At 37.5% G+C, this 27,968-nt stretch overlaps 1 protein-coding gene across 1 annotated transcript in view; it reads left to right on the top strand.

Annotated features, from left to right (window-relative positions):
- Positions 1–26,847, top strand: part of cpt1a2b (carnitine palmitoyltransferase 1A2b) — a 28,933-nt gene extending 2,086 nt beyond the window's left edge. The window contains exons 2-19 of the mRNA XM_088344501.1: positions 3,302–3,444; positions 5,927–6,066; positions 8,861–9,038; positions 11,251–11,352; positions 11,447–11,584; positions 12,326–12,403; positions 13,470–13,577; positions 15,236–15,323; positions 15,456–15,651; positions 17,507–17,695; positions 18,385–18,490; positions 18,601–18,717; positions 20,500–20,664; positions 21,519–21,647; positions 21,791–21,946; positions 22,913–23,026; positions 23,146–23,238; positions 24,980–26,847. Coding sequence (XP_088200627.1) covers positions 3,304–3,444; positions 5,927–6,066; positions 8,861–9,038; positions 11,251–11,352; positions 11,447–11,584; positions 12,326–12,403; positions 13,470–13,577; positions 15,236–15,323; positions 15,456–15,651; positions 17,507–17,695; positions 18,385–18,490; positions 18,601–18,717; positions 20,500–20,664; positions 21,519–21,647; positions 21,791–21,946; positions 22,913–23,026; positions 23,146–23,238; positions 24,980–25,105 — 2,364 coding nt within the window. The 5' untranslated portion in view covers positions 3,302–3,303 and the 3' untranslated portion in view covers positions 25,106–26,847. The remainder of the gene's footprint in view (positions 1–3,301; positions 3,445–5,926; positions 6,067–8,860; positions 9,039–11,250; positions 11,353–11,446; positions 11,585–12,325; positions 12,404–13,469; positions 13,578–15,235; positions 15,324–15,455; positions 15,652–17,506; positions 17,696–18,384; positions 18,491–18,600; positions 18,718–20,499; positions 20,665–21,518; positions 21,648–21,790; positions 21,947–22,912; positions 23,027–23,145; positions 23,239–24,979) is intronic.
- The last annotated feature ends 1,121 nt before the right edge of the window (positions 26,848–27,968 follow it).

Below are 27,968 nucleotides of genomic sequence, written 5' to 3'. Positions count from 1 at the left end.
TATGCTGTCAGTCAATCTTAGTCACACCCACCCAACGCACAAAGGCCTCCCAAACTTGCCCTCGTAATAGCATTTGCTGTGTGCTGTCTGTCAAACACAATGCATGATGCATTCATATCAATGACAAAAAGACAATTAAAAATTCGCAAAGTAGTGAATCAGCGATTTTTGTAGCGAGAGGTCACTGCATGTCCAAAAAAGCAAGTCTCTTAGCTCATTTCTATCAAAAGTAATGATTTTTTTTTGATAAATACAAATCAAATGCTTCTTCTCACCACTAGAGGGAAGTAAAGATGTAAATGGTCCTTTCTGGTTTCACGTTAAAGACAATATTGTCCAGTATTTTCTGATGCCCGTTTACTGCTCAAACATTTATTTTGTATTTATTTTCTAATTTCAGATCAGTGGGACACTTTAGGCAAGGATATTATTTCTTAATAGCTTCCACTTTAGTTTGTTTGTTGTATGAGCTGGTTCAGATGTAAAGCTGCATTTACTTTCTGTTAAAATAAATTGCTTACACATTCAATGCCGAATGTTTTTTCCCCATTGTGAATAAAGGTTTGTATTTAGAAAATATTCCTTTTCATCTGTTATTTATAATTTCTCAGGTAGACTACAGATCTAGGCTGAATGCTAAAACATTGTTCTAAAAAAACGAAGTTAAATATTCAACGTTGATATTTTTTTTTACTTCTTCAACCCACCTGAGAACATAGTTTGGATCCATCCGCCGAGCCAAACCAAGTTTGACATGCCTATACTAGATGTTTGGTGAGATAACATTGACTTGTTGATGTTGAGCCTACATCATGTTGCCCCACTTGAAATATTAAAACATTTCCGACCCAGCACTAGATATCTTTTGGACATTGGATTTTAGGCTAATTTTTGTCTTATCCATTAAACACTTGATTTATTGCATAAATGGACATATGAAATTGTCTTGTCTTTACACCATCCATTATTGTTGAAAAAAAGTTAAGATTGCTTAAAAGGGACGTCTTTTTCAACTTTGACTTCACAACCAATTAGTTTGGAAATAATCTTTGTAATTTCATTGCCTTTTTAATGTTATTTCAACAAGTTTTTGCTGAGTGGGCTACAAATTTTAACAGAAGAAAATCCTAACTGATTTGCTTCGTTCACCAACAATTGAAAACTTTACAGTAATATATTGAAATTATGTTAAATTCCCAAACAATTCAAAACAACGCTTAGGCATTTTAAATTTATTTTTATTTTTTATCATCAGATAATTGAATCTAGTTACAAATAAGTCTTTGAACCAATGTCTTTCATGCATGACTGTTTGCTCATTGGTCATTTGGTCATACCAACATTTTTATTTTAACCTAAATATAATATTTTTGTTAAGGAGTCTTTGGTCTTACCCATACACTAAAAAATGTTATTTGTACTTCAATATTTTTGGATGAATCATTTTTGCAGGTGTCTCATTTACATGGTCCTCTGGTCACAGCGATCTGGGTACAACTACGAACAATAAACATGCATTACAATTTTGTACTATTTATTCCTCAACCAGTTTTTCAAAATTGTATTCATTTATTATCTTATTTTCTAGAAAGATAACAAAGCATAAACATGCTGTGTAATAGAAAAATGATTTACTATGTTTTCAAATAATAATTAAAAACTGCAACACTGTGCAAAATGTTTACTCTTAGTTTTTTTTCAGTGTCATCTTACGATATTGCAAAAATAAAATGAGCAAAATTATCTATGGAAAAATATATATATTTTTTTTTTGTAAAAAGTCAATAGGATTTTCTTTGTCGTTTCAGTTATATACATGTCCTTAACGATCTAAAATATTCATATTGCCACACCTTTGCTTATCTGTAAAAAGGTAAACAAACCTTGGAAAAAAATTATTTATGCACAACCACAAGTAGATGGCGTTATTACCCTAATTTAAATATGACAAACACTGCACATTCTAAGAGTACAAATCAGAATTAATTTCCTTTTTTCCTAATTCACCTTTCTTGCTAAAAATTATGTTTGGAAGAAAAAAATGATAAATTATCTTCAGCCATTTGGTAATTTCATGTGGGGATTACCTTATAAAATGTACAGCAGAGAATTAATTTATGCATGACTTGAAAGACGAAAAGCAAATAAAGGAATGTCAGGATAAATTATCAAAAATGTTAACAAGATAGTGTTTGGAGACGGCCCTAACTTGTAATAATAATAATAATGATGCAATGAAAATTAGTGTATCATTTGTTTATGTTTTTGGAATGTTGCTACAAGGAAGAATCTCTGTCATGCCACGTTTTACTGCTCAAGTTAAGGAGCCTCTGAGTCTATTTTTAGCCAAGAAATAATACAATCCTTGAGCTAATTGCACAAAAAGTATTTTAATGTAAACAGACTCCTCGCTACTTTTGTTATCACTGGTTCACTGCTTTGCAGATTATAAATTGAATTGTTCAATTGTCATTGATATCAACGTTTTGTACATTTTATTCTGTTCAGAACGGCACACAGCACATGATATCACGGGGCAGGTTTAAAGGGGCTTTGTGTGTTTAGTGGGCATGACTGTGCGCAAATGTGATAGGCTAGTGTATGCTGTCAGGCAAGCACACAAGACAATGTATTCACGCAAAACAATCTAGCAAGCAAGGCGACAGTTAGTAGCTTTAGCAGCTCATTACAATAAAAAAATGAATTAAATCAGACATAGAGGAAAGTCGGAATAGAAGAAGAAATGGTGATCACCAGCAGGTGCTCAGCAGATTCGTAGGGAGTCCGGAAGCGATCGAGTCACCATCAGGAAGGAAGGCATTAGCGACGCCGCAGCTCGGCTACGTTGCAACTCTCACAAGCTAACCCTGTTGAGCCTGTATCTCACTATCGCTAGATCTAAAACCCATGGAACGGGTAAACTGGAGCTACAACACGGGGGAAACCACTCAATTCGTGACTGTTTTATTTAAATCATTACGGTTTGGTCTCCATCAACCGCAATAACCAAGGGATTACTGTACTTCATGCACTAATAGCTGCATCATGCACAAGTAGGAGCTTTAGTTCTGCATTTTTATGCAGAACATTTAAGATGATGGTTGGGCTACAATTCGGCCCCAAATAACCCTACATAATAGCTTTGTTATCTGACTATGAATAACTGAAACATCTTTAAGAGAAGTTTGTAGCGCTTGAAAAAAAATAATGCAACTAAAACAATGTAAAACAAGGCACAAGCAATGGTACTTTTTTACAAAGAAATGTGTCCCTCTCAACTTAAATATGTGTATGTAAACAGGCATGGCGGAGGCTCACCAGGCTGTGGCATTCCAGTTCACCATAACACCCGAGGGCATCGATCTGCAGCTTTCATATCAAGCCCTCAACCAGATCTACCTGTCAGGAGTACGCTCATGGAAGAAGCGTGTCAGCCGCATAAGAGTGAGTAACAGAAGACTCCTATCAGTTTATCTCCCATTTTGATCAAGGAACTTCTGTTAGTATCTTTGCGCTTGGTAAGCTTCAGCCAGTTTCTTGAGCCAGAAAATTAATTTTCATTGCATTCAGCCTGTGTTAGGTCCACAGAGTTGCTTGAGAGTTTGCTTGACCAGTTCACCAAATTAACTTATTCAGTGCCAGATGTTTCTCTTAGATGGGAAGTGCCAGTGCCAGCCAATATTTGCCATTTTCACTCATTTTTGAAGGCCTACAGAAAATATAGCTCTGTAGCTATATGCAGGGTTCGTACTGGTGCTTGAAATCTTTGAAAATGCTTGAGTTTTAATGTTGTGTTTTCAAGGTCAGGAAAATGCTTGAACTTTGGGTGAAAGTGCTTGAAAATGCTTCAAATTGTTGCCATTGCCATGTTTTTTGGCAGCCCGACTCTATAGACCATGAAACAAATGAAGACAAGTTTTTAAAAAGAGTGCGTGAAAATGATGCCAACATGCCTGCTCTGGTGGCTTGTCATTATGGCTTTGTCATGTGAAGCGTCACCGCCTCCCACTTTCTGCACCCAAGAAGACAATTCTATTTAGAAAACCAGCTCTTTCAGCTACCAAACGGCTCCTCAGATTTTTTTCAATATTTTATCAATAATAAACACTATGCACAAAATGATTTGGTAATGAGTAATTTAATATTCTTTTTGGAGGGAATTCCCGGAAAAAACACATAAAATATAAATTAAAATATTCACAGATCTACTAAACAATTTGTAAAATACAAAACAATTTCAGCTTTTTAAAACCATAAACCATTAAATAAAAATTTAAAAAATTAACTCTTCAGTACTATGAATAAATGATCAAATGCAAAAAATAATTTAAGTATTCTATTTGACCAAATTAGACACGGGTCCTCTGAAAAACACTGAATTTATCAAAACAAAAAGCAAAAGCTCAACAGACTCTAAGATTGAAAGATTGAATGCACTCTGCTTTGGAGCAATCAATATCATTAAAATCCAAATTTGTATTTCATTAAATTTGTGTATTATTTGGCCACTTGATGTCGCTGTATTGTGTAGTTCAAGTGAAAAGTGCTAAAAGGTACATGGAAGAATACAAAACTACAGAGACTCAAATGACCAAAAATCAACATTTTTCTTTTCAGTTTTTGGTTATTGGGCATACCTGTAGCAGCAAGATGACCGACAATTATGTCAGCTCCCTCTTGATATGAAATGAAATGAAAATGAAATGAAATGATCTGCATTTATATAGCGCTTTTCAAGTCAAGACTTCCCAAAGCGCTTTACAGTGTGCTTCACATTTCCCACTAGCGGCTGTGCAGCCATGTAAGGCGCTAACCTGCATATTGGGGGTATTAGGGGTTGAGTGTCTTACCCTAGGACACTTCGACATGTAACACGGAGGAGCCGTGATTCGAACTGCGATTTCTTGATCCCAAGACGAACACTCTACCTCCTGAGCCACTGCCGCCCCAGATGAGCCTCATGTTATGTCAAATAAATGCAAATTCCTCAACCTACGAGTATTTGTAAAAAGGTGATTTTTAATGTTATTGCATGCATTTTTTCTTATTATTTAAATAGGTGTAAAGTATTTTTATTTTACCTCTAGAAAGGTGCCAAATCATACACGCTGTCACTTTTTAAAGGGACTATTATTCCTTTAAGTTGTTTTTGTTTTGTTGGTCATTTTGTTTTTAAAAAAAAATAAATAGCGCAAATATCACTTTTTAAGTTGCACAGTCTTCATTCTATTCATTTGAGAATTTATTTCTTTGGGTTGCGGCTTGTAAGTAGGATGGGAAATTGGGTCCTGGAGTTGACAAAGTTGAGAAACAGTACTCTAGACCCGTCATGTTAAAGATACGGGCCGTGGGCTGGACTCTGCCTGTTGGAGGATTTAATACAGCCTGCCATAGGTTTCCAGGTATGTGATAAAAGAGACTTACGTCGGTTTTATCAAAATTTTGGATTGAAAGAAACGAATGCTCCTTCTGTTATGGGCCTTAAAGAGATTATTTTAGGTTCCGTGTACATTTTCAATTTATTTTTAAACTCGTTTGATGTATGGAAAGGCTGTTTGTGTGCAAATTAAAACTAACTTCAGGAGAACTTTACTGGCCAATGTTTTGTGAGATCAATGTTAGGAAACATACTGCATATTCTCTGACATGCATGCCTTAACAGGCGGCATATGTTTGCAATATTATGAGGTCATAGACTTGGTGTTTGAACAGGGGTTGAAGGAATTTGGAAATTTTTAAATAATCGAGCATATTGCACCCCAGAGTTACATCCAGTAAGACGAGAAGCCCATTTTAAATGGAAATTGTGTATTATTTAGTGCCTCCTACTGATAAATGATTCAATCGTCCTTGAAGTCGAATGCTTTTGGTCAGAGTTTTACATTTGAATGTTCCATTTGTATACAAGTTTGTTTGTTACCTACAGAACCGGGTGATCAAGGGAATGTATCCAGCCAGCCCTTCATCCTGGCTGTTTGTCGTCATCGCCATTCTCGCCACTATGTACATGCGCTCCGATCCAAGCATGGGGCTCATTGCCAAGATACAGGAACACCTTCCCCTCAGGTAGATGAAACGCATACAATCAAAAGCTGAACCATATTTATTTTGTTGAGTTTCTACTTTGAAAACCAACATGTTCTATAATCCTCAAATTGAGGTCATTTCATACTTGGGTTTAGAAAGCCACAAGTCTTCAGTGTTGCCAATTTACAACTTTAGGTGGAGGTCATGGCTCTGTCATTCGGTCAGTGTAAAAGCCTTATACAAAGCATTGGAATATTTTGTATCCAGCAAGGAATCCGAAGAATGGAAGTTGTTCTTCCACACTCAAGTTCTCTGCGCGATTAACATATGAATCACAAGTGAGCAATGTAGGTGTGTTTCCAGCATATGAACTTTGACCAACATTCAAAAAAAGCTTTTTCTGACACGTACCTTTATTGACTCTGAAAGCATTTACATCCATGCCGTCTGCTCACACAAAGCTCAAACCGCAGTGTTTTGCACAATCGCACTGTGTCACATCGCCATATCGGGTAGATTTTTGTTTATCGTGCACTCCTGTAAAACAAAACACATAATAGTAGTTGAATGAATGGTTTTATTGTCATTAAACAAAATTGGAGGGGTTATCCTTTCAGTGTACGAAAGCAATTTAGAGAGCGTCTGGCTAGCTGCGCCCTAGCATCAGGTGTCCCTGAGTAGAGACAGATCTCTGCGATGATTAAAATAAAACCGGCCCAAATGTAGCACATGCCCACAAGTTGTGGCTCCAAGTCATCCGTTTTATGGCTAATAGACTTCGCGTTGGTGAGATACAGGGTTCGCAGCGGTGGTTTCATAGTGTTGTTAGCCTAGCTAGACCCTAGCCATTAGAAGTTAGCCGGACCAGCAACACCGCTCTTGCCTTCTCCCGGGCGCCACTCGAGTGGCTTTTGAAACTCGATAATAATCCACAAATCCCCCGGTGGTGAGACTCATTAATCCATGTTCTTCTGACTTTCCTTAGATTCTAATTTAATTCATTAATTTATTTTCAATGTAACAAACTGCTAAAAGCTATCTGGCGCTATGCTGCAGTTTTTTTAGGAAGCAGCCAGTCTTGCGCCTGCCGGCTTTTAGACTGACACATACACTAGCCTATCACGGCAGCGCAGACTGTCAGTCACCTCAGCCGATCACAGCCGTCAACATAGGCAGTCGCACCCACCCAGCACAGAGCGCCCTCCTTAATGAAATGAAATGAAATGAAATTATCTGCATTTTATATAGCGCTTTTCAAGTCAAGACTTCCCAAAGCACTTTACATTGTGCTTCACATTTCCCAATAGCGGCCGTGCAGCCATGTAAGGCGCTAACCTTCTTATTGAGGGTATTAGGGGTTCAGTGTCTTACCCAAGGACACTTCGACATGTAACACGGAGAAGCCGGGATTCGAACAAGACGGGCGCTCTACCTCCTTAGCCACTTAATCTCTCACCAATTAACAAAATGCTCGATAAAGTGAGATTATTAACAAAGACAATTGAACCAGCAATGACTGAAGCCCGGCGTAGCGAGGGGTCTCTGTATTACATTTTTCGAGCATTCCAAATGAATCGCTCACATGCCTAGACCCTAACTTAAAACGCCATATATTATACATGGTTTGGGCATACTCCGTTTGAAAGGGGGCAAAGCACAAGTGACGTCACTACGCAAATAGACAAAATAACATTCTATAAACTATACAAGACTTCATGTACTCACTAAAGTTCAGATGCGTGTGCAATCATAACTGCACTGTATAAATTATAATCCATGCGACTGGTATATCAGCGAGCTCTCAAATGCACACATCACCAAGAGGCAGAGAGTAGATGCCGCTACTACAAAATAGTAAATCGAAATATAATGTAATGATGAACTTAAATGCATGAAATCTTTCTCAAGAATAGTACACTGTTGCTCCAAGTGACTATCAGTTCTATTTTACTTTACAATCAAAACTGTGAAGTCCCATTTGATAGATAGATACTTTATTCATCCCCGTAGGGAAATTCACAATTTGGCCCATCGTGTATCCCAAATTTCTATTTTACTGACTTTCTATTTCTCTACCATTGGGAGGTCAAAGCATACAAAGATTACAGTGAATCACCTTAAACAATGGGGCAGGGACCAAGCCATAACACTGCATAAAATTGAATAATTTGTGGATACCTTTGGAAAGCATTTTCAAATTCTCCTGAGGTTTTTATTTTATTTCCGTGTGTGCAAACTAGAATACTATCAAAATAATGAAAAAATAACACCATTGTATTATGTTCTAAACATAATAAGTCCCATGTTGAATAAATGTATTTTTTTCCTTTTCTTCCTTTTTTTTAATTTTTTTTTTTTTTTTTTTTAAAGAAAAATGCATCCCTAACAAACTCTCTTCATGTAAAGCTAACCAAATATACTAACGTGCAAACAAGCACAGGATGGGGAAACTAAAGTGTGAGCCCTACCACTGCTGTGACCTCATGGTTGAATTTGATCATAATTGTTTACTTGCTTTAGTGTAATCGATATGACACTAAGCTAAACAACCAAATAAGGACAGTGACCACACGGGGCATGTCATTGATGCCTTAATTCCTTCTGCGGATGCTGAAATCTGCAAAAGTACATTACAATGCACTATCTTTCTAATCTAAGTATTAATCTAATCTAAATTTATTTATAAATCCCAAGTAAGTGCTCTAAGTGCAACACACCTCCACTAGAGATTTAATACATCTAATAATGATATTGTTTAAGATCTAAATAATGTGACTAAAAAATTTAAAAAAAAATGTTTTCTTTGTTTTCTCTGTCATACCTTTCTATCCAGCCTTCATGTGTCTCTCAGCGCTCAGGGCCAGACGATGCTTTCGGCACTTGTATTCAGCACACTGCTGTGGCTCTCCCTTATCCTCGCTCTCAGGTTCTGCCTTAAGCTGCTTCTTTCCTACCACCGTTGGATGTTTGAGCAGCACGGTCGAGTGTCCAACACCACCAAAATTTGGGTGGTAAGCAATCCTCCTACTTGCTATTATGCTTTGGCAAGGGTCTATTTTATTGGCCAGCTTGCTCCAATTTTTTTCTGAGATAGGTGACAGTATTTGAATCAATATTTTATTTTTTTAATATCACGCCTGAAACGTTTTTTTTGTCAAGAATGTCTCTTAGGCTATGCCTGTTCCACAGGGAAAGCAGAATTTCACACACTAAAGGTTGAAGTACCTTGAATGTATCAGACACTTGTGTGTCATTATGAACAATGAGAGGCTCAAGTCACAAATTCTGGTGACACTACATGTAAGCCCACTGCTAGAGCTCTGAAGCCATCAAGCCTTCCTTATTCCCCTCCAACCCAAAATACACTCAAGCCCGCAATACATTTCAAGAATTTTTTCATGCTGTTAAGTTCAAAGTTTAGCAAACACTAAAAATAAGGAAGGGATTTTAAACTTGGAAGGCAAGGAAACAGGGGAAGAGTGCCCAATCCTCAGATACGAAATTCAAACCTGTTCTGACAGTCCTCACCTGAGCCCTTTCTTTTTATTAAGTCTCCTAAGATACAAATAAAATGTGCTTAAAGGGTGTGAAAATCAAAGAACGGCATCATGATTGGCTGATGGTGACAATGATGTAAACAGTTCAAAACAAGGAACAACAGCCCACAGTAATGGTTAAAATAACCAACCAGCATACGATGCAATCTCCTTTGCTGGATTTAATATTAAAAACAATAAACTTATTGTGATAAGTTTACATTATATTTCAAGTCATGTTTATTTTTATAGCCCTTAATCACTAGGACTCTCAAAGGGCAGCACAGACCACAGATCATTGCAAACTACAGACTATTATGACACTATCCCCTGATTTAAAACCTGCTTGAGGGCAAGGAGAAACTCAAAAAGTAAATAATTACTATTTAAATTTGTTTTTGCTTTATTCGAGATGTTTTGGGGGGGGTTTTGTATTTTTTTTAATGTAACAACTGATTGTAATGTTTATATATTCATTTATATATTCAAATTTTTATTATGTATGCACTTTATTTAAAGATGGTTCTCTTTTTTTCAGTTTTATCTTTATTTTTTGGTCCCGAATTTCAAATGCATGCAGATAAATTAAAATATTAATTACCTGTTAATAAATATATATTTGTTGTGCTTACTTGGTTCATGGACAGCATCTCAGATAGTTCCCTGGCACATCATACACTTTGTATGAGAACTGGGACAGCGTCAAGGATTTGTAAGTTGACAAATTTTACCCCAACCGAAACTCTGGCCAAGAGTTGTCAGCAGTGGAGAAAGCTGTCCAAAGTCACTTCCTCGGTGGTGCCCCTGCGACCAAGGCAGTTAAGGGAACCATGAACCAAACACTTTGTATGGTACACAAACCGTTCTAAATCCTGACTAGTCTGGTCGAATGTTGCATGGCCAATTGTCTATGAAATACAGTCAAGTCACATATATTTGTGCAGCCCTCAATCACAAATAATTTCAAAGGGCTTCACAGAGAACCAATACAAAATCCCCTGATCTGTAACCTCTATGAGGGCAAGGGAAAACTCAGCATGAGGAAATTGAACAAACCTTGAGATTGGGACACACATGAGGTAATAAAACCTTTTATAGGATGACATGGCTGTAATGGATTTTGCATGGACACCAATCAACAAAACAGTCCAAATCAACAATAACAGTATTTAAAACTCCTTGTGATTTTACGTGCTAATTGCACAAACGTGTACTTTGTGTGTGCATTAAATGGTGAGAAAGAGGCTAATCCTCTATAAATTTTAAGTACAGTAGCAATTATTTTGATGTGTTTGACTTGAGCACTGAGTAGCATTTTAGTTTTGCTGCCAATTCATTGCGTTTTTGCTTGATTAACCGATATTTCGCGTAAATGGACAGTTTTTCAGAATGCCAGGAACTCTGGTGACGAAGAACACATGAGGCTCAGCAGGAAATATTCTTCATTGGCCCAATATGGCACAATATTGTAACCTATGAACACTGTGAATGTCCAGCTCAAGGGCAGCAACTAATTTGAGTTTTTCAAGAAATTCAGTAACAGTTGACGCTCAATGCTCATAAGTTAATGCACTCATGTATCACTTATTCCTACTTTTGTCAACAGTGATTTATTATTATACGTATACTTAACAATTCAAATTGTTATAGGAAAACACTCAAGCCTGTCCCATTACCCCCTCCCCAGACTCTGCTGAGGCTATTGTCTAGCAGGAAGCCACTACTCTACAGCTATCAAACGTCTCTACCTCATCTGCCAGTTCCTGCCATTAAGGACACACTAAGCAGGGTTTGTCAATGACCACTGGTTTACTCATAATCACATTCTTTCTATTCGTTGGTATGATACAGCGTCAATTGTTAACATGCACTATGTGTTTCAGTATTTGGAGTCAGCACGCCCTCTGTTGGAAGATTCCGAATTCAAACGAATGACAAAGCTGGCCTCTGATTTTGAGTGCAACTTGGGGAACAGACTCCAACGATACTTGAAGCTTAAAGCCCTCTGGGCTACTAACTATGTAAGTAAATATCCCATCCCTGGGATTAAAAAACACTCTTGAAATGTGTTTACAATCAGGGGCCGTTTCAGAAGTAAATCATATTTGCTTTCACATGTGACATCATACTCTCCAACAGACACAACTGTACTCTCATACAATTATTTACAGAATTTAGATCTTAAACTATATTATTATCACAGTATAGTAATTTTTGTCATGTGTGTATGACCGTATAGTAACATGTGTGAGAGAGTTGCTCGCAATGTAGTAATATGTGAGAGACAATCATGGGACACATGAGAGAGTATATAGAAAGTTTGTGACAGTGTAGTGGTGTTTATAATACAGTATAGTAATTTTTGTTAGGGAGCGCATTGTTGTGTGCATGTGTATGAGAGTATAGTAATATGTGTGAGAGCGAGTGTATGAGAGTACAGTGGATGTGTGAGAGAGAATTGTCGTGTGTATGAGAGTATAGTAGTATGTATGAGGGAGTATAGTAGCGTTTGTACATCGGTATGACTGTCTGTGGGAGAGTATGACGTTAAACATGAGAACAAGTATGATTTACTTATAACAGCCTCTCATAGTTTACGCTTGACTTACAACATCACCACTAGTGCCACTTGACTTCTAAATTATGGCAAGAGAGAATTTTTCATTCCATCAGAAATAATGCCTAGAATCTACAGTATCTTATTGGCAGTACAGGATCACTCTTAAATTTGCTTTTTTTTTTTTTTTAATTTCTCCTTTCAGGTGAGTGACTGGTGGGAAGAATACATTTACCTCCGGAGTCGTGGGCCCATAATGGTCAACAGTAATTACTATGGCATGGTAACCAGCTGCAATTCTTTTGTTTTAACACCAGGGAGAGCCAATTAGTTAGACATAGGGAAATTCACATTTCCGGCAGTATCCTCATGTTAAAAAATAAGAGATATAAAACACAAGAATAACCAATATAACTTGTAGCATACAAAGCAATTAAAAATGTTCCAAAAATAGACACTGTAATAAAAATAAAGGCAAATAATGCTAACGTGAGGTTGGGGTTTAATGTGCCCTTTTACTCCCTGGGTGAAGTTAGAGCCACATGGCATGAGAGAGAAATGATCTCAGTCCGTCCATGACACAAGACAGCTACAGCAGTCTGTCACTGAAGCTGCTCTTCTGTCTAGAGATGATGCTGTGTCGTGGATGTAGTGAATTGACCATGATTGACAGCAGGTAGTTCAGTGCCCGCCTCTCAGCCACAGTTGTCAGGCTGTCCAGCTCTGTACCCACAACAGAGCCCGCCTTCCTCACCAGTTTATTCAGACGAGAGTTATCCTTCTTCTCAGTGCTGCCTCCCCAACACACAGCCGCATAGGAGAGGGCGCTCGCCACAACACTTTGATACAACATCTGCTGGAGCTTTTTGCAGATGTTGAAGGACGCCAGCCTTCTGAGGAAGTACAGTTGGCTTTGTCCTTCCTGCACAGAGCTTCTGTGTTGGCAGTCCAGTTTAATGTCCAGCTGCACACCCAGGTATTTGTAGGTCTGGACAAACTCTACACATTCTCCTTTGATGGTTACAGGTTCTGGGTGAGGTCTAGGCCTTTAGATGTCCACCACCATCTCACTGGTCATGGTGGTGATCAGGTGCAGGTGGTTAGTGGCTCCCATGGTTATGTGAAATGTTTGTTCTCACCACATTCTCCTATTTATTTTTTTTTAAACTTGTTTGGTTCATTAACACGTGGAATTAGTATTGTTGAGCTTGTTTTAAAGTCAATATAGTTTTATGATAAACATCAGTGGAAGATTAAAGTACTTTTTTGATAGCAACCTTTGTAATTACCTTTTGTAAATGCTTCTTTCACTTTTTATTAGTTTCCTCAGTCTCTGTGTGTACTTACAGGACTTCCTGTATGTGACCCCTACTTCCTCACAAGCTGCAAGGGCCGGCAACACAATTACTGCCATGCTCCTCTACCGTCGCAAGGTCAATCGGGAGGAACTGAAACCGGTATGTAGTTTCTGTAGATTAAATGTATTTAAATGTTTGCCTGCTGGTCAGTGAACGGTCACACATCAGCAGTCTGGTGTTTTGCAATTTTGGAACTCCAGGGATTTCACTTTATCATTTGATTTTTCTGTATATTTTTGTTTAAAAGGAAAATATTTTTCTTGGACTAGCTACCACTTTTAGCCACTTTTCCACAATACCGGTTCAATAAGCCAGCACCCATTCTAGGACCTTATTTCTGTCTGCCATTTCGCTTTTTGGGCCCCACATTCTGACGAAGTGCTTCTGTTGCCCTTGTTATGCACTGAGCGACTCTGTCTTGTGATTCTTCGATAGAAGTGGGTGTTGTGTTTAGCATCCTTGCCTTTTGATTGGATATTGGGGATGTTTGCTTCAGATGTTTTCAATGTGGGAGATTCAAGGATGGAAAAGTGCCTGAATTATGGGTTAAATGTTTTTTGATGCTTGAAATTTTTGCAATGTTTCTCAACAAGTCTGTTTATAAATGATGCTGACACTGCTCTATGGTGGCTTTGCTTTGCCATTGCATTTCCTCCCTTGTCATTGATGGCATTAGTTTATACGACATTGTCCTATGAAGCGTCATTTCCTCTACAGGTCGTACCCAAGAGGTCAGGCGCCTGTTACACTTATACAGGGTACTATGAAATGTATAGTAATGCAAGGATTGCATATCAATTATGGGCCAAGGAAAACATTTAAGGTAATGTTTCCCTGTAGTAGTAAATTGTAAAGAAAATAGCTTCTTGCAACTGAAAATGTAAACTACATTTTAACCGAAACTGACACATTTGTCTCAAAAACAAATATATTCACGATTTACGCAAGATCTAAAAATTATATTTCTCGATACTGTAAATGCACATGCAAGATTAAAAATGGCATGCGTAAATCACATATTTTCAAATTAATGAAGACCTCCCAAAGCGCTTTACAATGTGCTTCACACTTACCCATTCACGCACACACTCGCACACCAATAGGGAGTCAGCCATGCAAGGCACCTACCTGGGGCATTAGGGATTCAGTGGCGTGTCATGCACACCATTTACATTTACATATATATTTGGGCCTCCACAAAATACATTATTCACCCTGGATTTTTTTCTTTTAATGATAATGGATAAATTGGAAAATTAGTTTTGAAAGTGCTTGAATTTGATCATGAAAAAGTGTACAAACCCTCATTGGCCAACTCTATTATTCCCTGCTGAAATGAGGTAGTATTTATGTGGGAGGACAAAGTCCAACAGCAGCTTGAAGAAGTCTGCCTGTAGGCTTCTTTAACGCGTGCAGTAGATCCTGCATAAATACGCCTCCCTTTTTTCCCTCTTGATCATGATTGCTTGGAATCCAAACCAAATAATCAATATATCATCTTGTTTCATGTAAAGCAGTGAACATATAAATTGACAACAAAAAAACATGCTACACGTGGCTTATGTTTGTATTTCATGTGATAGTGGTGGAACAGAAACACAAGTTAAAATGATCCCACCCACTTCCTGTTGGGCACCTGTTGTGTACTGGAAAATTGCGCTGTTGAACCAGTACTATGGAAAAGAGGCATTTTTGTTATCATTTAAGTCAGCTACATAACTTATTTATCAATATTCCTCTTTGTTTTTGTGGATTAGAGCCGTGTTCCAGGTACAGTTATTCCCCTGTGTGCTGCACAGACTGAAAGGATGTTTAACACAACACGCACTCCGGGAGTTGAGACAGGTAACATGCACAAAATATTGTTGAGCCATTGTGTTCAACAATCTCTGACCCAGGTTACTTTTTTAAATACAGAATAAACAATGATGTGATTACTGTAATCAAATCCTCAAGACTTTGCTTTAACATTCATAGATGTTCTCCAACACTGGTTGGACAGTGAGTTTGTTGCTGTGTACCACAAGGGGCGCTATTTCCGCTTGTGGGTGTACCGTGCTGGGCGCTTGCTCTCTCCCAGGGAGATAGAGTTCCAGATTCAGAAGATTCTAGATGACCCTTCAACTCCACAGCCTGGAGAAGAGAAACTAGGAGCACTGACTGCTGGAGACAGGTAAAAATGATGGATCACAGTTGAATAACTATTTGAAGTCAAAGGCCCCTGAATGTGAATTTGGACTGCAGGTCCAAGTGCTCCATACATACTCAAAATATTAATTACCGTGTATCTAATTGTTTGCCAATGTTTTATTCACACTCTTACACATTAGACATAGTCCCAGCGCTGATGTTCTTGCTTGGTGTTTTTGTTCTTTATTGTATTACATGGTCAAAGGCAAGTTGAGTGTCCTGGAATACTATGTCATTTGGATGTATTATCACTTAAAAAATAAAAAAGGACAAGAATCAAGGTGAAGAAATTTCACAGTGGGTTATTTTTGCCCGGTAAAGATGTATTTAAAATGGAGGCCTGGTTAAGGGATTTCTAGAACTGCTGATGCCATTTGTCTGCGGAATTACAGTGTTCATGTGTTCTAATTCCGTGTTTTTCAACCAGTGTGCAGTGAGACCTTGTTTGGTGTGCAGTAGGACTTTGTCTGGTTTCATATAACGCTTGAAAACAAATTGATAATAACCACATGTACGTGAATATAGGCTTATATTACAGATAAGATCACCCCCTAATACTGCTTTAAAAATGCTATGACATACATACTCAAAATATTAATTACCGTGTAGCTAAACAACACAATTATTATGTGTACATAATAAAGGTTAATATACTGGTAAAAAAAGATAATAATAAAATAATTCTAAACCATTTACTGTACTTTTAAGCAGTTTTCAATGGCAGACACTCGTACACTATTATTGATGCAAAATCCATCACTTCCTTCTTTGATTCGATCATTTGTTGTTTTACACTTTTTCTTATCACTAACTTTCTTTGAACCTATTATTGTTGGCAAAAAAAGGGAATAAAATGCAACACATCACAATAAAATGTGATGTGCTCCCTCATAAAAACAATCGGGATGGCGCCTCTTGACTTAACAGGGAAAGGAGACCGGGCAATAGGGGAGCATGAAAACACTGCCTGGCAGCAGGCCATTGGGTTGCTATGCCTGGCTTATGCCCCTCTGTGCTCATTTTGTTTTAAGATCTTATAAGCCAACCGCCTGATTTCATTATTATATTTTATAGTTCTAGATTCTGCTAAAATAGGAGTACAGAATCTGCAAAATGTGTGCTGAGTATCCGTGCAGTTTTTGAGTAATCAGCTTTTCTATCAAGTAGGTGGCAGCATATCTCTATTTTGATCGTTATTGGATCAGGAAGTTGTAAATAACTTTGGTGATTAGTTTTAATTGTAATTCTTATTTGTTCTTACTCTGCCTCCCAATATTCTTTTTTTTTTTTTAATTTAATTTAATTAATTTTTTTTTTTTAATTATTATTTGTAATTTCAAAATGATTTATTTTGGAAAAATATTGTCCATGTTTCTTATTTTAATAGAAAATAGGTAAAATATGGTAAAAACAATTTTTTATATAAAATCAAAATATTCTTTCCCCATGCTGGCCCCTGAACCGCAATGCACCACAATATTCTCTATGGAGTGGGTGGCAGCACATCACTATTTTTATAATTATTGGAACAGGAGGTTGCAAATACTGTAACTTTGATAAATTAATTGTAAGTAACGTTTGTGCTTACTCTGCCCTCAATATTCTTTTTTTGGGGGGGGGGAGTATTTAGGGTATTTAAAAAAAAATCTGTTTATGTTGCTTGTTTTGATAGAAACTAGGTAAAATATGTTAAAAAAACAAAACAAAAATCACAATAATATTCCCCATGCTGGCTCCGATCCACAACCATGAAAAATTGTATTGATTGAAGACACTTTGATAAGAACTTGGACTACATTCTATGCTGTCTTGACAATTTTTTCAAATGTATTTCCCAGAGTTCCTTGGTCTCAAATGAGAAAAAAATTCTTCAGCTCCGGCGTAAACAAGCGATCACTCGATGCCATCGAGAAGGCAGCCTTTTTTGTGACTTTGGACGATGAAGAGCAAGGCATGAAGGGAAATGATCCAGCAGGCAACTTGGACAGATATGCAAAGTCGCTGCTCCATGGAAAATGTTATGACAGGTCAGGACAAGATGAATGCCAATCACCAACATTTTCACAAGAGCGTTATTAACCCACCTTCTTAAATGAACAAAGGTCTACAGTATATGGATTTTTCTCACAGGAATAATTACTGTACAAATAACATAGACTGGACTTTTAAGTGTATTTTTCTAAATCAGGGGCTGTAATAACCAAGTAAATGTATTTTTTTATCTGATAGTGTCTTAAAATTGTACGCATAGTCTGGGCAAGGGTTTTTTTTTTTTTTTTTCCAAAATCAAAAAATATATAAAGTATAATGCAAGCTCTTCTGATGTATTCGCCAATAAAGCAAATTAGCGCACTAAGGAGCAATTCAATAAATGTGTAAAAACACTTTTTTGAAAAAGGATAACATTAAGTGCACTTTTAGCAATGAACAAATGCAATTAGGAACACAACCTCCTGAATATGGTTGTTTTTCTAAAAAAATTAAAAAAGGAAACAAATAAGTTAAAATAAAATTGCGGAAAAAGATTTAACAAAAATGTCTTATGTTACTGATATGACATATTTCACTAAATGCAAACCAAATCAACTAGAAACTCAAATCCTGCTCCTTACATCACTTACTAGGTCATCTTAATTAAAGTGGTACCGATCCCAAACCTGCCCCGGAATAATTTAGATGAGTTGGGGGTTTCTCTTGTGTCTGTTGAATTTTGTAGGTGGTTTGATAAATCATTTTCAGTTGTGATCTACAAGAATGGGAAAAATGGACTGAACGCTGAACACTCCTGGGCAGATGCACCAACTGTGGCTCACCTTTGGGAGGTGCGTGCATTTGTCTTAACAAGTTGCATTCCACCTGTGTTTTTGCTTTTTTAGATATAATCTTTGTCTTAGCTCCTCTAAAAGGTCCAATATATTTTCTGTATTTCCAGTACACGCTAGCCACTGACGCGTTTCATTTGGGATACAATGAGGATGGCCACTGCAAAGGTGAAGTCGACCGCTATTTATGTCACCCTCAGAGACTTACATGGGACATCCCACTAGAGGTATTACTTTTGTTATTGTAAAGTGATTTTTTTGAATTTCAGCTGCCAACCAACCTTGATCGCTAAAGCCCCGTAGTTTTTGAGGAAAATTGGCATGAAAATCCTTCGCTTTTCGGCAATATTCGCTGTTTGAAGTCAATAGTTGCTTCTTGATTCGTGTAGATTGGAGGATAAAACCTTTTGAAGGGGAGATGCGTCAAACAATTACCTGCAGTTTTAAATATGTCCACTGGATGTCACAGAGCACAACTGCCAAAGCTGTGTTTGCAACAATTCATTAGTCTAACTCTGGGGTTGGCAACCCCAAATTTTGAAAGAGCCATCCATTATCTGCACTGCTTATCCTCAGCAGGGTTGCGGGGTTGCTGGAGCCCATCTCTGCTATCTTAAGGCAGTTGGCAGGGGACATCCTGAACAGGTTGTCAGCCAGTCGCAGGGCACATGGAGACATAACACCCTTTAAACGCTCATTTACACCTTGGGACAATTTGGACCGGCCGATTAACCTGACATGCATGTTTTTGGAATGTGGGAGGAAACCAGAGTGCTAGGAGGACACCCTTGCAAGCATGGGGAGAACATACAAACTCTACACAGGAAGGCTGGTAGCTGGATTTAAAGCCATGACCTTAAAACTGTGCCGCGAACGTGCTAACCATTCAACCGCCGTGCTGCCTGAAAGAACTATACAGTGGGACCTCGCTACTTCGCGGTTCCACGTTCGCGGGTTCAAAGCTTCGCAGCTCTAAAAAATAATAATAATAATAAAATAAAATAATTTTAAAAATATATATATTAAAAAAAAAAATTAAGCATTTTTGAAGGGGCGTCGCTACTTCGCGGATTTTCACTTTTCGCGGGTTGTTTTGGACTCATTAACCGCGATAACCGAGGGATTACTGTATTGGATGAAAATAAATAAATAAAATATAAGAATTACAAAAAACACTAAAGTTAATGCTTTAAAAAGCCTTTTTTCAGAAGTTTTTCTGGAAAGAGTATTTTCAAAAAAACGTAGCAATGGTCAACTGTTTTTTACTACACAGTAGCAAAAGCCAAAGCATTCTTTTTTTAGTGAAAGATGGGGGTTCAAGATTTCTTTTGATGTGTCCTATGTCTATATAGCTACAGAGCTCAATTTTCTGTAGGCCTTCAAGAATGAGTTAAAATGGCAAACATTGGCTGGCACTGGCAAATCCCATTCAAGATAAAGGTCTGGCACTATATGGGTTCAGATAAGAATTAAATTTCTGTTTTCAAGACTAGAGAATTGAACCATCATTGAACTTAGCAGCCAATCCTAGATTGATAAAAGGCTACATTTTTGGAGTTGTCTGGTTTACACAGGAATTTTCCCATTATAATCAAGGGAATAGGTCAATTCTTTATAGCTTTCAATGTTATTACACGACTCATATGTATGACTTAATCTTGCTGAATAGTCTTGAAGTCTTCCAGTAATTACAACACATAATAATTGATCAAAAAATATATTTCAATACACAAGTGTATGCAATCAATGTAGTGAATGTCATCTGGGGTTCAGCTGTGGAAAATAAATATTTTTTGTTTCCCGCTGGCCTCACACGCCATCCACTAAGAGGTCTGGTGTTGTTCTGTTTCATGGAATGCAAGATGGTGTCATATTGAAAGTTCCTGCTCTGAATTCATTTGTACTGCAACATAAAGATAGAAGCAGGGAACTCGAGAAAAATATATTTCTACAAATAAAAGGCCCCACTGCACCTAAGTTCAAGTATTTGTCTTTTGTCTGACTTGCAGGTTCAAGCACAAGTGTGCAACTCACTTGCTGTTGCTCAGGCCTTAGCTGACGACGTTGACTGCCACGTCTTCCCCTTCAGAGAATTCGGGAAGGGCCGAATCAAGAAGCTCCGTGTCAGCCCGGATGCCTTCATTCAGATCGCGTTACAGTTGGCATATTACAGGGTAAGGCATGCTCTGCTTTGATGTCTGTTTTTCGTGGAACTACGTTCCAAAATTTTGTTTCCCATGTTTTTATTTGAATTATATGAGAGTCCTTTTATCGTGTGAATGGCAAGGGTCCAGCACATTGTCATATGTTATGTTACTACTCTGCAATGGAAACAGAAGCTATGGTAGTTGCCTTTTACTCCAGCGTGAACTTTACTGCTACTGTTCAGCTGTTTTGGACATTCTTTGTAGCATAATAATATGCGTTGGGTAAGGGATGGGGTCACATTTTTAGAGGGCTTGAAGATGTAATCAATAATTAAATGTTGGCTTCTCCGTGTGCAAAACTAAAACACAGTTCTCTGTCCTAAGATTGCTCTGATGCACTCTGGTACTTGTAGAAATCTCAAAACAAATCAATTGTGATTGAAGATTATTTTAATAAAACCTTAGCTCGAGATTACTGTGCAATTTTAAACAGACAGCAAAAACGTTTACATATAGTTAAAGCTAAAACATTGTTGATTTCCAAAATATTGCTAGCCTAGCACTAATGCTAACAAAGCAGCTAATTCACATGCTAACTGGACTTAGTATCTACTACTATTCTCAAAATCAAAAATAATGACATCAAAAGATTAACCCAACAAGCATCAACAGAAAAAAAATAATTCCAACCTGTGAAAACGTATGTTCCATTAGAAATAAATCTCAACTTTCATCTTTTTGCCTGATTTACGTTCCATGAATGCACAGAGCACAACACTCCCCCAAGAGGTTAATAACAGCCTTTTCCCAATTTTTTTTATTTCCATGGCAAGGATATCAGAGTTTTATTTTATAATGAAATTTTAATTTGAATGTTCCAGGACCGTGGCGGCTTTTGCCTGACTTACGAAGCGTCCATGACTCGTCTCTTCAGGGAAGGACGTACGGAGACTGTGCGATCTTGCTCTAACGAAAGCAGTGCCTTTGTCAAAGCCTTGGAGAGCGGGGAGGTAGCTTTTGAATATTATTACGACCCATATAATTTGAGAAAGGAACAGGACTCTAATGGCTTTAACTGACTGTCCGATTTCTGTCATAAAAACTCAATCTTGTATTATTTTCTTGCAAATTGATTGAATGTGCTTGTTTCCAGTCAGATGAAAAATGCCGACAGCTCTTCAAGTTGGCCTCAGAGAGACATCAAAATCTTTACCGATTGGCTATGACAGGAGCTGGAATTGACAGACACCTTTTTTGCCTTTACGTCGTCTCGAAATATTTGGGAGTGGAGTCTCCGTTCCTCAAAGAGGTGATTTTTTTTTCCTGAATTTTGCAACCTGAACCAGTTTTTCTTGAACATCTGTGAGCTGATTCACATTTTTTTGTTCATTGAAAAAGTTGGGCACACAGCCCATAGAGCAGGGGGTTCTCATTTTTTTCATGCCCTCCTGACTAAGTAACCATCTCCCACATCTGAGATTGGTCTTAAATTTCCCAAGATGTGGGTCTTCAAACGGTCTTAAAATTTCTTAAATGTGAATGGAAAATTCTGGGGGAACCCTAAAACAAACTTTACGAGTCTTTTTTTTTTTTTTGGTGTGAAACAAATGGGTATCAACTTGCATTTGCAGAGCATTGCCACCATCTACTGTTAGGGAATGTAAATTACCTTCAGTTATTTTTGTGTTCTTTGCAATTTTTGCCTACAAACCACTGTTGGGTCCTGACCCACAAGTTGATAAACACCTTGATTTTAAACCAGTATTTAGAACAAATGTGACATTCAAAATGAGCCTGAACACTCTCAGGTAACTGGGGAAGGAAGACTAATTTTTAATTGTATATTCATACTTATATGGGACACAGGCTCTGTTCTAATTATTATTTCATACATTTTATCAAATCATCAATCAAAAATATGCACTGAAGAATTGCTTCTGTTTGGGGAGTTTTTTTTTTTTTAATTTATGCTGTGGCTCTCTCCCAAAAAATAAAAATATTTTACCATTACGGCTTTTTGGGTTAAACAGTGTAGGCACTTAAGTTTCGGCTTCAGGCTACTTTTTTAGGCACGTGTTTATCTGTACAAAATAACACAACTGCACAATACTATAATACAATACATAGTTTGTTTGCTTTTGTTAATAATACATTGAAGGTTTTTTTTCTGTGTTGTGTCTAAATATAGAGCTACAAACAGACAAATATTTGCATTAATGCCCAATTCCAGTTGCCCTAGTTGTCTGCATTGACTCTCTTTTGTTGGACATCTCAGGTTTTGTCTGAGCCTTGGCGCCTGTCCACCAGTCAGACCCCCGTTCAGCAAATGGAGCTTTTCGACTTGAAGAACCACCCCGAATTTGTATCTCTGGGTGGAGGTTTTGGACCCGTGAGCATTACATTTATTTTCATTAATATTGTCAGGGGACTGTGTTTTTTTTAAATGGGTACAATCACGCGGAGTGTTTAAATATAAACTCACATTTTACCTTTCTGTGGTTTCGTCAGGTTGCTGATGACGGTTACGGCGTTTCTTACATCATCGTGGGTGAAGATATGATCAACTTCCATGTGTCATCCAAACACTCCTGCAGTGAAACTGTGAGCTCAGATTTGTTTAATTATCACTTCAGTTTAAATAGATGACACCCTTAGAAAATGTATTCTTGTTGCAATTCTGTCACAGCTCTTGCATAATGGCAATTTTAAGTGACTTTTGAGCAGTAATTAATCCATCCAACCATTATCTTCCGCTTATCTGGGGTCGGGTCGCGGGGGCAGCAGCCTTAGAAGGGAAGCCCAGACGTCCCTATCCCCAGCCACCTCCTCCAGCTCATCCGAGGCGTTCCCAGGTCAGCCTAGAGACATAGTCTCTCAGTGTGTCCTGGGTCGCCCCCGGGGCCTACTGCCGGTGGGACATGCCCGGAACACCTCCCGAGGGAGGCGTCCAGGAGGCATCCTTATCAGATGCCCGAGCCACATCAACTGGCTCCTCTCAATGTGGAGGAGCAGTGGCTTTACACAGTCCCTCCCGGATTAATCCATTAATCAAAATGTATTTGTAAAGCACCTTTCAGGCAGTGAATTGCCATTTAAAGTTCTGTATGACAACATTCAGTCAAGTCGTGTTTATTTGTTTGGCCCTTATTCACAAGAAGTCTTAAAGGGCTGCCCAGGCCAGACTATTACAGACTATTTTTACACCATCTCCTGATCTAAAACCTACATGAGGGCAAGGAGAAACTCAAAACATCAGCATGAGGAAAACGATGAAACCTTGAGAAGGGAGCACCCATGAGGCAACCCCCCTTCCAGGATGACCAGGGGCTGCAACTGATATTGCAATGCACAGACATAGTCAACATGAAACAGGTCATTCACGGGCTATAGAATATAAGTGTGTTTTAAGTATAGAGATAAACAGTTCCACTGAGGTTTTAGAATTCCACAGCACTGGGGCGCAAATGGAGAACACTTTCAAACCTTCGGATCTCTTCTTGGCTCTTGGCATCACGGGCAGACCAGCATTTTCAGAGCAAAGGCTCGGAGAAGAATTTACTTTCTTTTGCTTGCACCCACCTTAAATACACCATTACTGTTTGTGCAATCAATAAAAATACTGATAACAATAATCAATACTATTAGCAATATAATAATGTATAATTATTCTGTATGTACTATAACAATAATAATAACACAATTAAATTAATATTAATGTATATTTTACATTACTATTGTAAAACTTACTTACTAAACTTGGTCTATAGTAGGCATTGGTAGCAAACACCTAGCGTTTTTTTTTTTTTTGGGCACTTATCATTTTTACACATACCAAGGCATTCTAGTAAGTTTTAACCTGATTGCCACAATAACTTACCAGATATGGAATGGAAATTCCACACATGGAAACCCTATTTCTGTCCTCGTTCCAGTCAGTTATTCGAATGGCTTGCGGCCACAGACTCCTACGGTGCTTTTTAAAAGGTCTGTTTCGTCTTGGGATTGCAAAGAACATGTTCCCTAAAATTGCAAACTTTGCACATGTACACACAACAGCTGGGCATGTTGTTTCTAAAAATGCAACTTAACATAAAAATCTCCCCTCACTCCGTTCAAACTTGTATTCCTACTCCCACTGTTTTGTGTCAAAAATGTGCATGCATCCTGTGCTGGTCCATTAATGGCGTAGGCTGGAAAGAGGTTTATATTTATTTTTATTTTTATTTTTTTATTGTTTGTTTTTAGTATTCTAATCTTGCTCCAGCTCAGCCGCCACTGCTTGACTCTTGTTAAGTCTGGTTATGTAATGTGTGAATAAATAATCAAAACTGTTCCGTTTCAGGACTCACACAGGTTTGGAGGCCAGATAAACAAAGCCCTGCAAGACATCCTGAACGTCCTATCTACTGACACCAAAACTCCGTGTTCCAAAGCTGCAGGCGAGCTTCAGTCAAAGAAGAACCACTGAATACAGTTGAGCGTTAGTTGATATTTCAATCATCAAAACTGAATTAGTTGCATTCTGGTGCATCTAAAGTTACTTGTGTATCAGGCCGTTTCAACTTACAGAGGGATTTCTTATATTTTGGTCAGAGTGTTTTCCCTGTGATGTAAAAAATAACGTACGCTTATAGTTTTTCAAAGACAAAATGGAAGGGCATTTAATCTTGGTAAGTCTGTGTAGTGTGACTTGATTTTTATTTTGTCTTAAAAAAATGTGGCCTTTTATGTGCAGCTTTTGGATGCAGTTGTCTTAATGGCGGCTATTGCTTTTATTGTGCACTAGTGCAGTAAGTGGATAGCAAAAGTACTTTATGATGGTTGTTTACATGTTGTTTGCAAGGTACGGTCTTGCTACAACACTTTAAGCCAAATCTAAGATGCCACTGCCACTAAATTTGGTGCACTTCAAGTGCCATACAAAAGGTTATTAAATCACAAAAAACCTATAAAGGTTTAGTGTGTAAGCACTCATCACATCATATTACCAGGAGGAAAATGAAAGAGGGATTGCTTTTATTAAATTTTGTTCATTTAAATGAACATGGCTCTTATGGTGTCAGTTAAGTTATTCTTATGTTCTGTTTGGTTCCGCTTTGATTTCACTCAAAAAGTCTCAAGTTAACCCAAACTATAAGCATCCATCTTAAAATGAAGACACTGCTGTGTTTGAATTGTGTTCCTGTTATTTGTTTATTATGTCATGGTTGTGGGACTCTTAGAAACAATCACAAGACAAAGTGTTGTGTGGGGAGAAAAGGGATTGTTTTTTAAATTGGTCTACTGTTTTTTGTCTCAATCTGATTCCAAAAATCAGTCTCTTTTTCAACTGCAGTTGATAAGTGGGACGCAAATAAATTACTGCTCTACTTTGACTGTACTTAAAGCAGGCATCATAAAAGGCACAAGTTCAGTAAGTACAAAATGATGATTAAAAATTCGATTTATTTTTACTGTTTGATACTTGTTGGCAGCACCATTATTGTTCAAATAAAATATACCTCCTTTCACATCCTATTTTAAATATACATCTGGTGGCATTTGTTGCATATATAAACATAGTTAGGTTTATTTTGTGCTTCATGTCTGGGACACGTTTGTTTTTTTTGTTTTGTTTTTTATATTTAGCCAATGCTGAGAGTACAAGTGTGAATGTGTCTCCAACTATCAGCACAAAATTATATGAAGAGTATAATAAAGAGGTCTTTCACAATAAGCTCACTGGGTGCTAAACTGTGTTGGAAGAAAATTGTGGGAAAACTGGCATTCCTCAAGGACATGTGTATTTTAAATTGACTTCTCTTAATTCATGTTTTAACCACACTGGTTAAATTGAGTATAGTAGGTTACATCTGTCTTATTTTTTTTCATCAAGAGCTATGTGAGTAGAAAAGAGGAACATAAAGCAGCCAGTAAGGCTCTGCTTTGTGATGAAGGCTCGACTGATAAATGATCGCATTTGTTACTCTACTACAGGGCTTTATCAAAATTGATATATGGTATTTTTATCTTACTGTCATCTTATTTTGTAATTCCTGGAAATGTTTTGTTTTGGGATTCTTTGGTGTCTCTTAACAGTTGTTGTTTTTGTTTGTTCTGCTTTGTATTTTTATTTTGTTATTTAAATGTTCACTGAGGACTTTGTGAACTTTTTAACCTGTGGTGTAGGAATGTTGCCTGAAATAAAATAAAGCCTGACCTTAATATAAATCTTTGCATTTTCATTTGTTTTTTTGCTCCCAAATGTGTAAGGGAGTTACATCTTCACAACAGACCTTTGTTAAGACTGAATCCAACTTGATTTTGCAGGTACAGTAGTATAAGATTATGGCAGACTTATCGGAACACCACTCAGAATGAATGAATACATTGAAATATCAAGTAAATACTTAATTCAAATGTATAGATAACCAAAAGGTGCATTTATTACAATTAAATAATGTCAATATCAAATTAATGATGTGGTGAATAAACTAATCGCTGGAAAACTTGTGCAGTCATGACTTCTAATTCAGCGACACATTTTAATCTAACAAACACTACAGAAATACTAAACAATGACAAATATACTACTCCAAAGATACTACTACAATAATACTAGAAAATACTTCAGATATACTAAGGGGCAGGGTTGGGTAGGGTTACTTTAACTGGATTACTTTTGGATTACTCCAATACCAAATATGCTAATAAAAGACAAAATAAACTAAATATGGATAAAATTATGACTCGCAACACGTGGTAAGCTTTCTCTCCTGGCTTTGATCTCTGGCAAAACTAACATAAAATTCGACCGAAACAAAATGAAAATAAATCCAAACAGCTTGCCAAAATCATTTTTGCCGTTCCATGTATTCCGTTACTCCCCAAGCCTGCACAAAATTTTGTAATTTTATTCATATTTAGTTTCTTTTGTCTTTTATTAGCATATTTGATATTGGAGTAATCAAAAGTAATCAAGGTAAAGTAACCCTACCCGATCCTGCTTAGGGGAAAAACGACAAAAATACTACAGTAGATAAATACATCAAAACTAAATTTCAAATGTCGTGCTTAAAACAAGTGCCTATAAGTTTTTATTTTAATTCTGAGTTTTCTGCAACCAATTTGACGAAACCAATAGTTTAACCACCTCCGATCCAGATTTAGATACAGCAAATGGAAAAATTTTCAGAGTATAGCCGGAGCGGGAAAGCGAAAGTAAATTGAAGTTTTGGCTAAGAATAAGTGTCCCGGCTCCTAGGCTTTGTAGCGTATTATGAACTGACCGATAACGGATAATGGATAATGAATAACGAAGATAGAACAATAACCCTTAAACCCCCCCCCCC

This window comes from Urocampus carinirostris, chromosome 1 (assembly GCF_059441175.1).
Source record: "Urocampus carinirostris isolate Australia breed hairy pipefish chromosome 1, RoL_Ucar_1.0, whole genome shotgun sequence".
In the NCBI taxonomy this organism is placed as follows: domain Eukaryota; kingdom Metazoa; phylum Chordata; class Actinopteri; order Syngnathiformes; family Syngnathidae; genus Urocampus; species Urocampus carinirostris.
The sequence above is the reverse complement of the archived record's forward strand: the minus strand, read 5'-3'. Positions and strand labels throughout refer to the sequence as shown.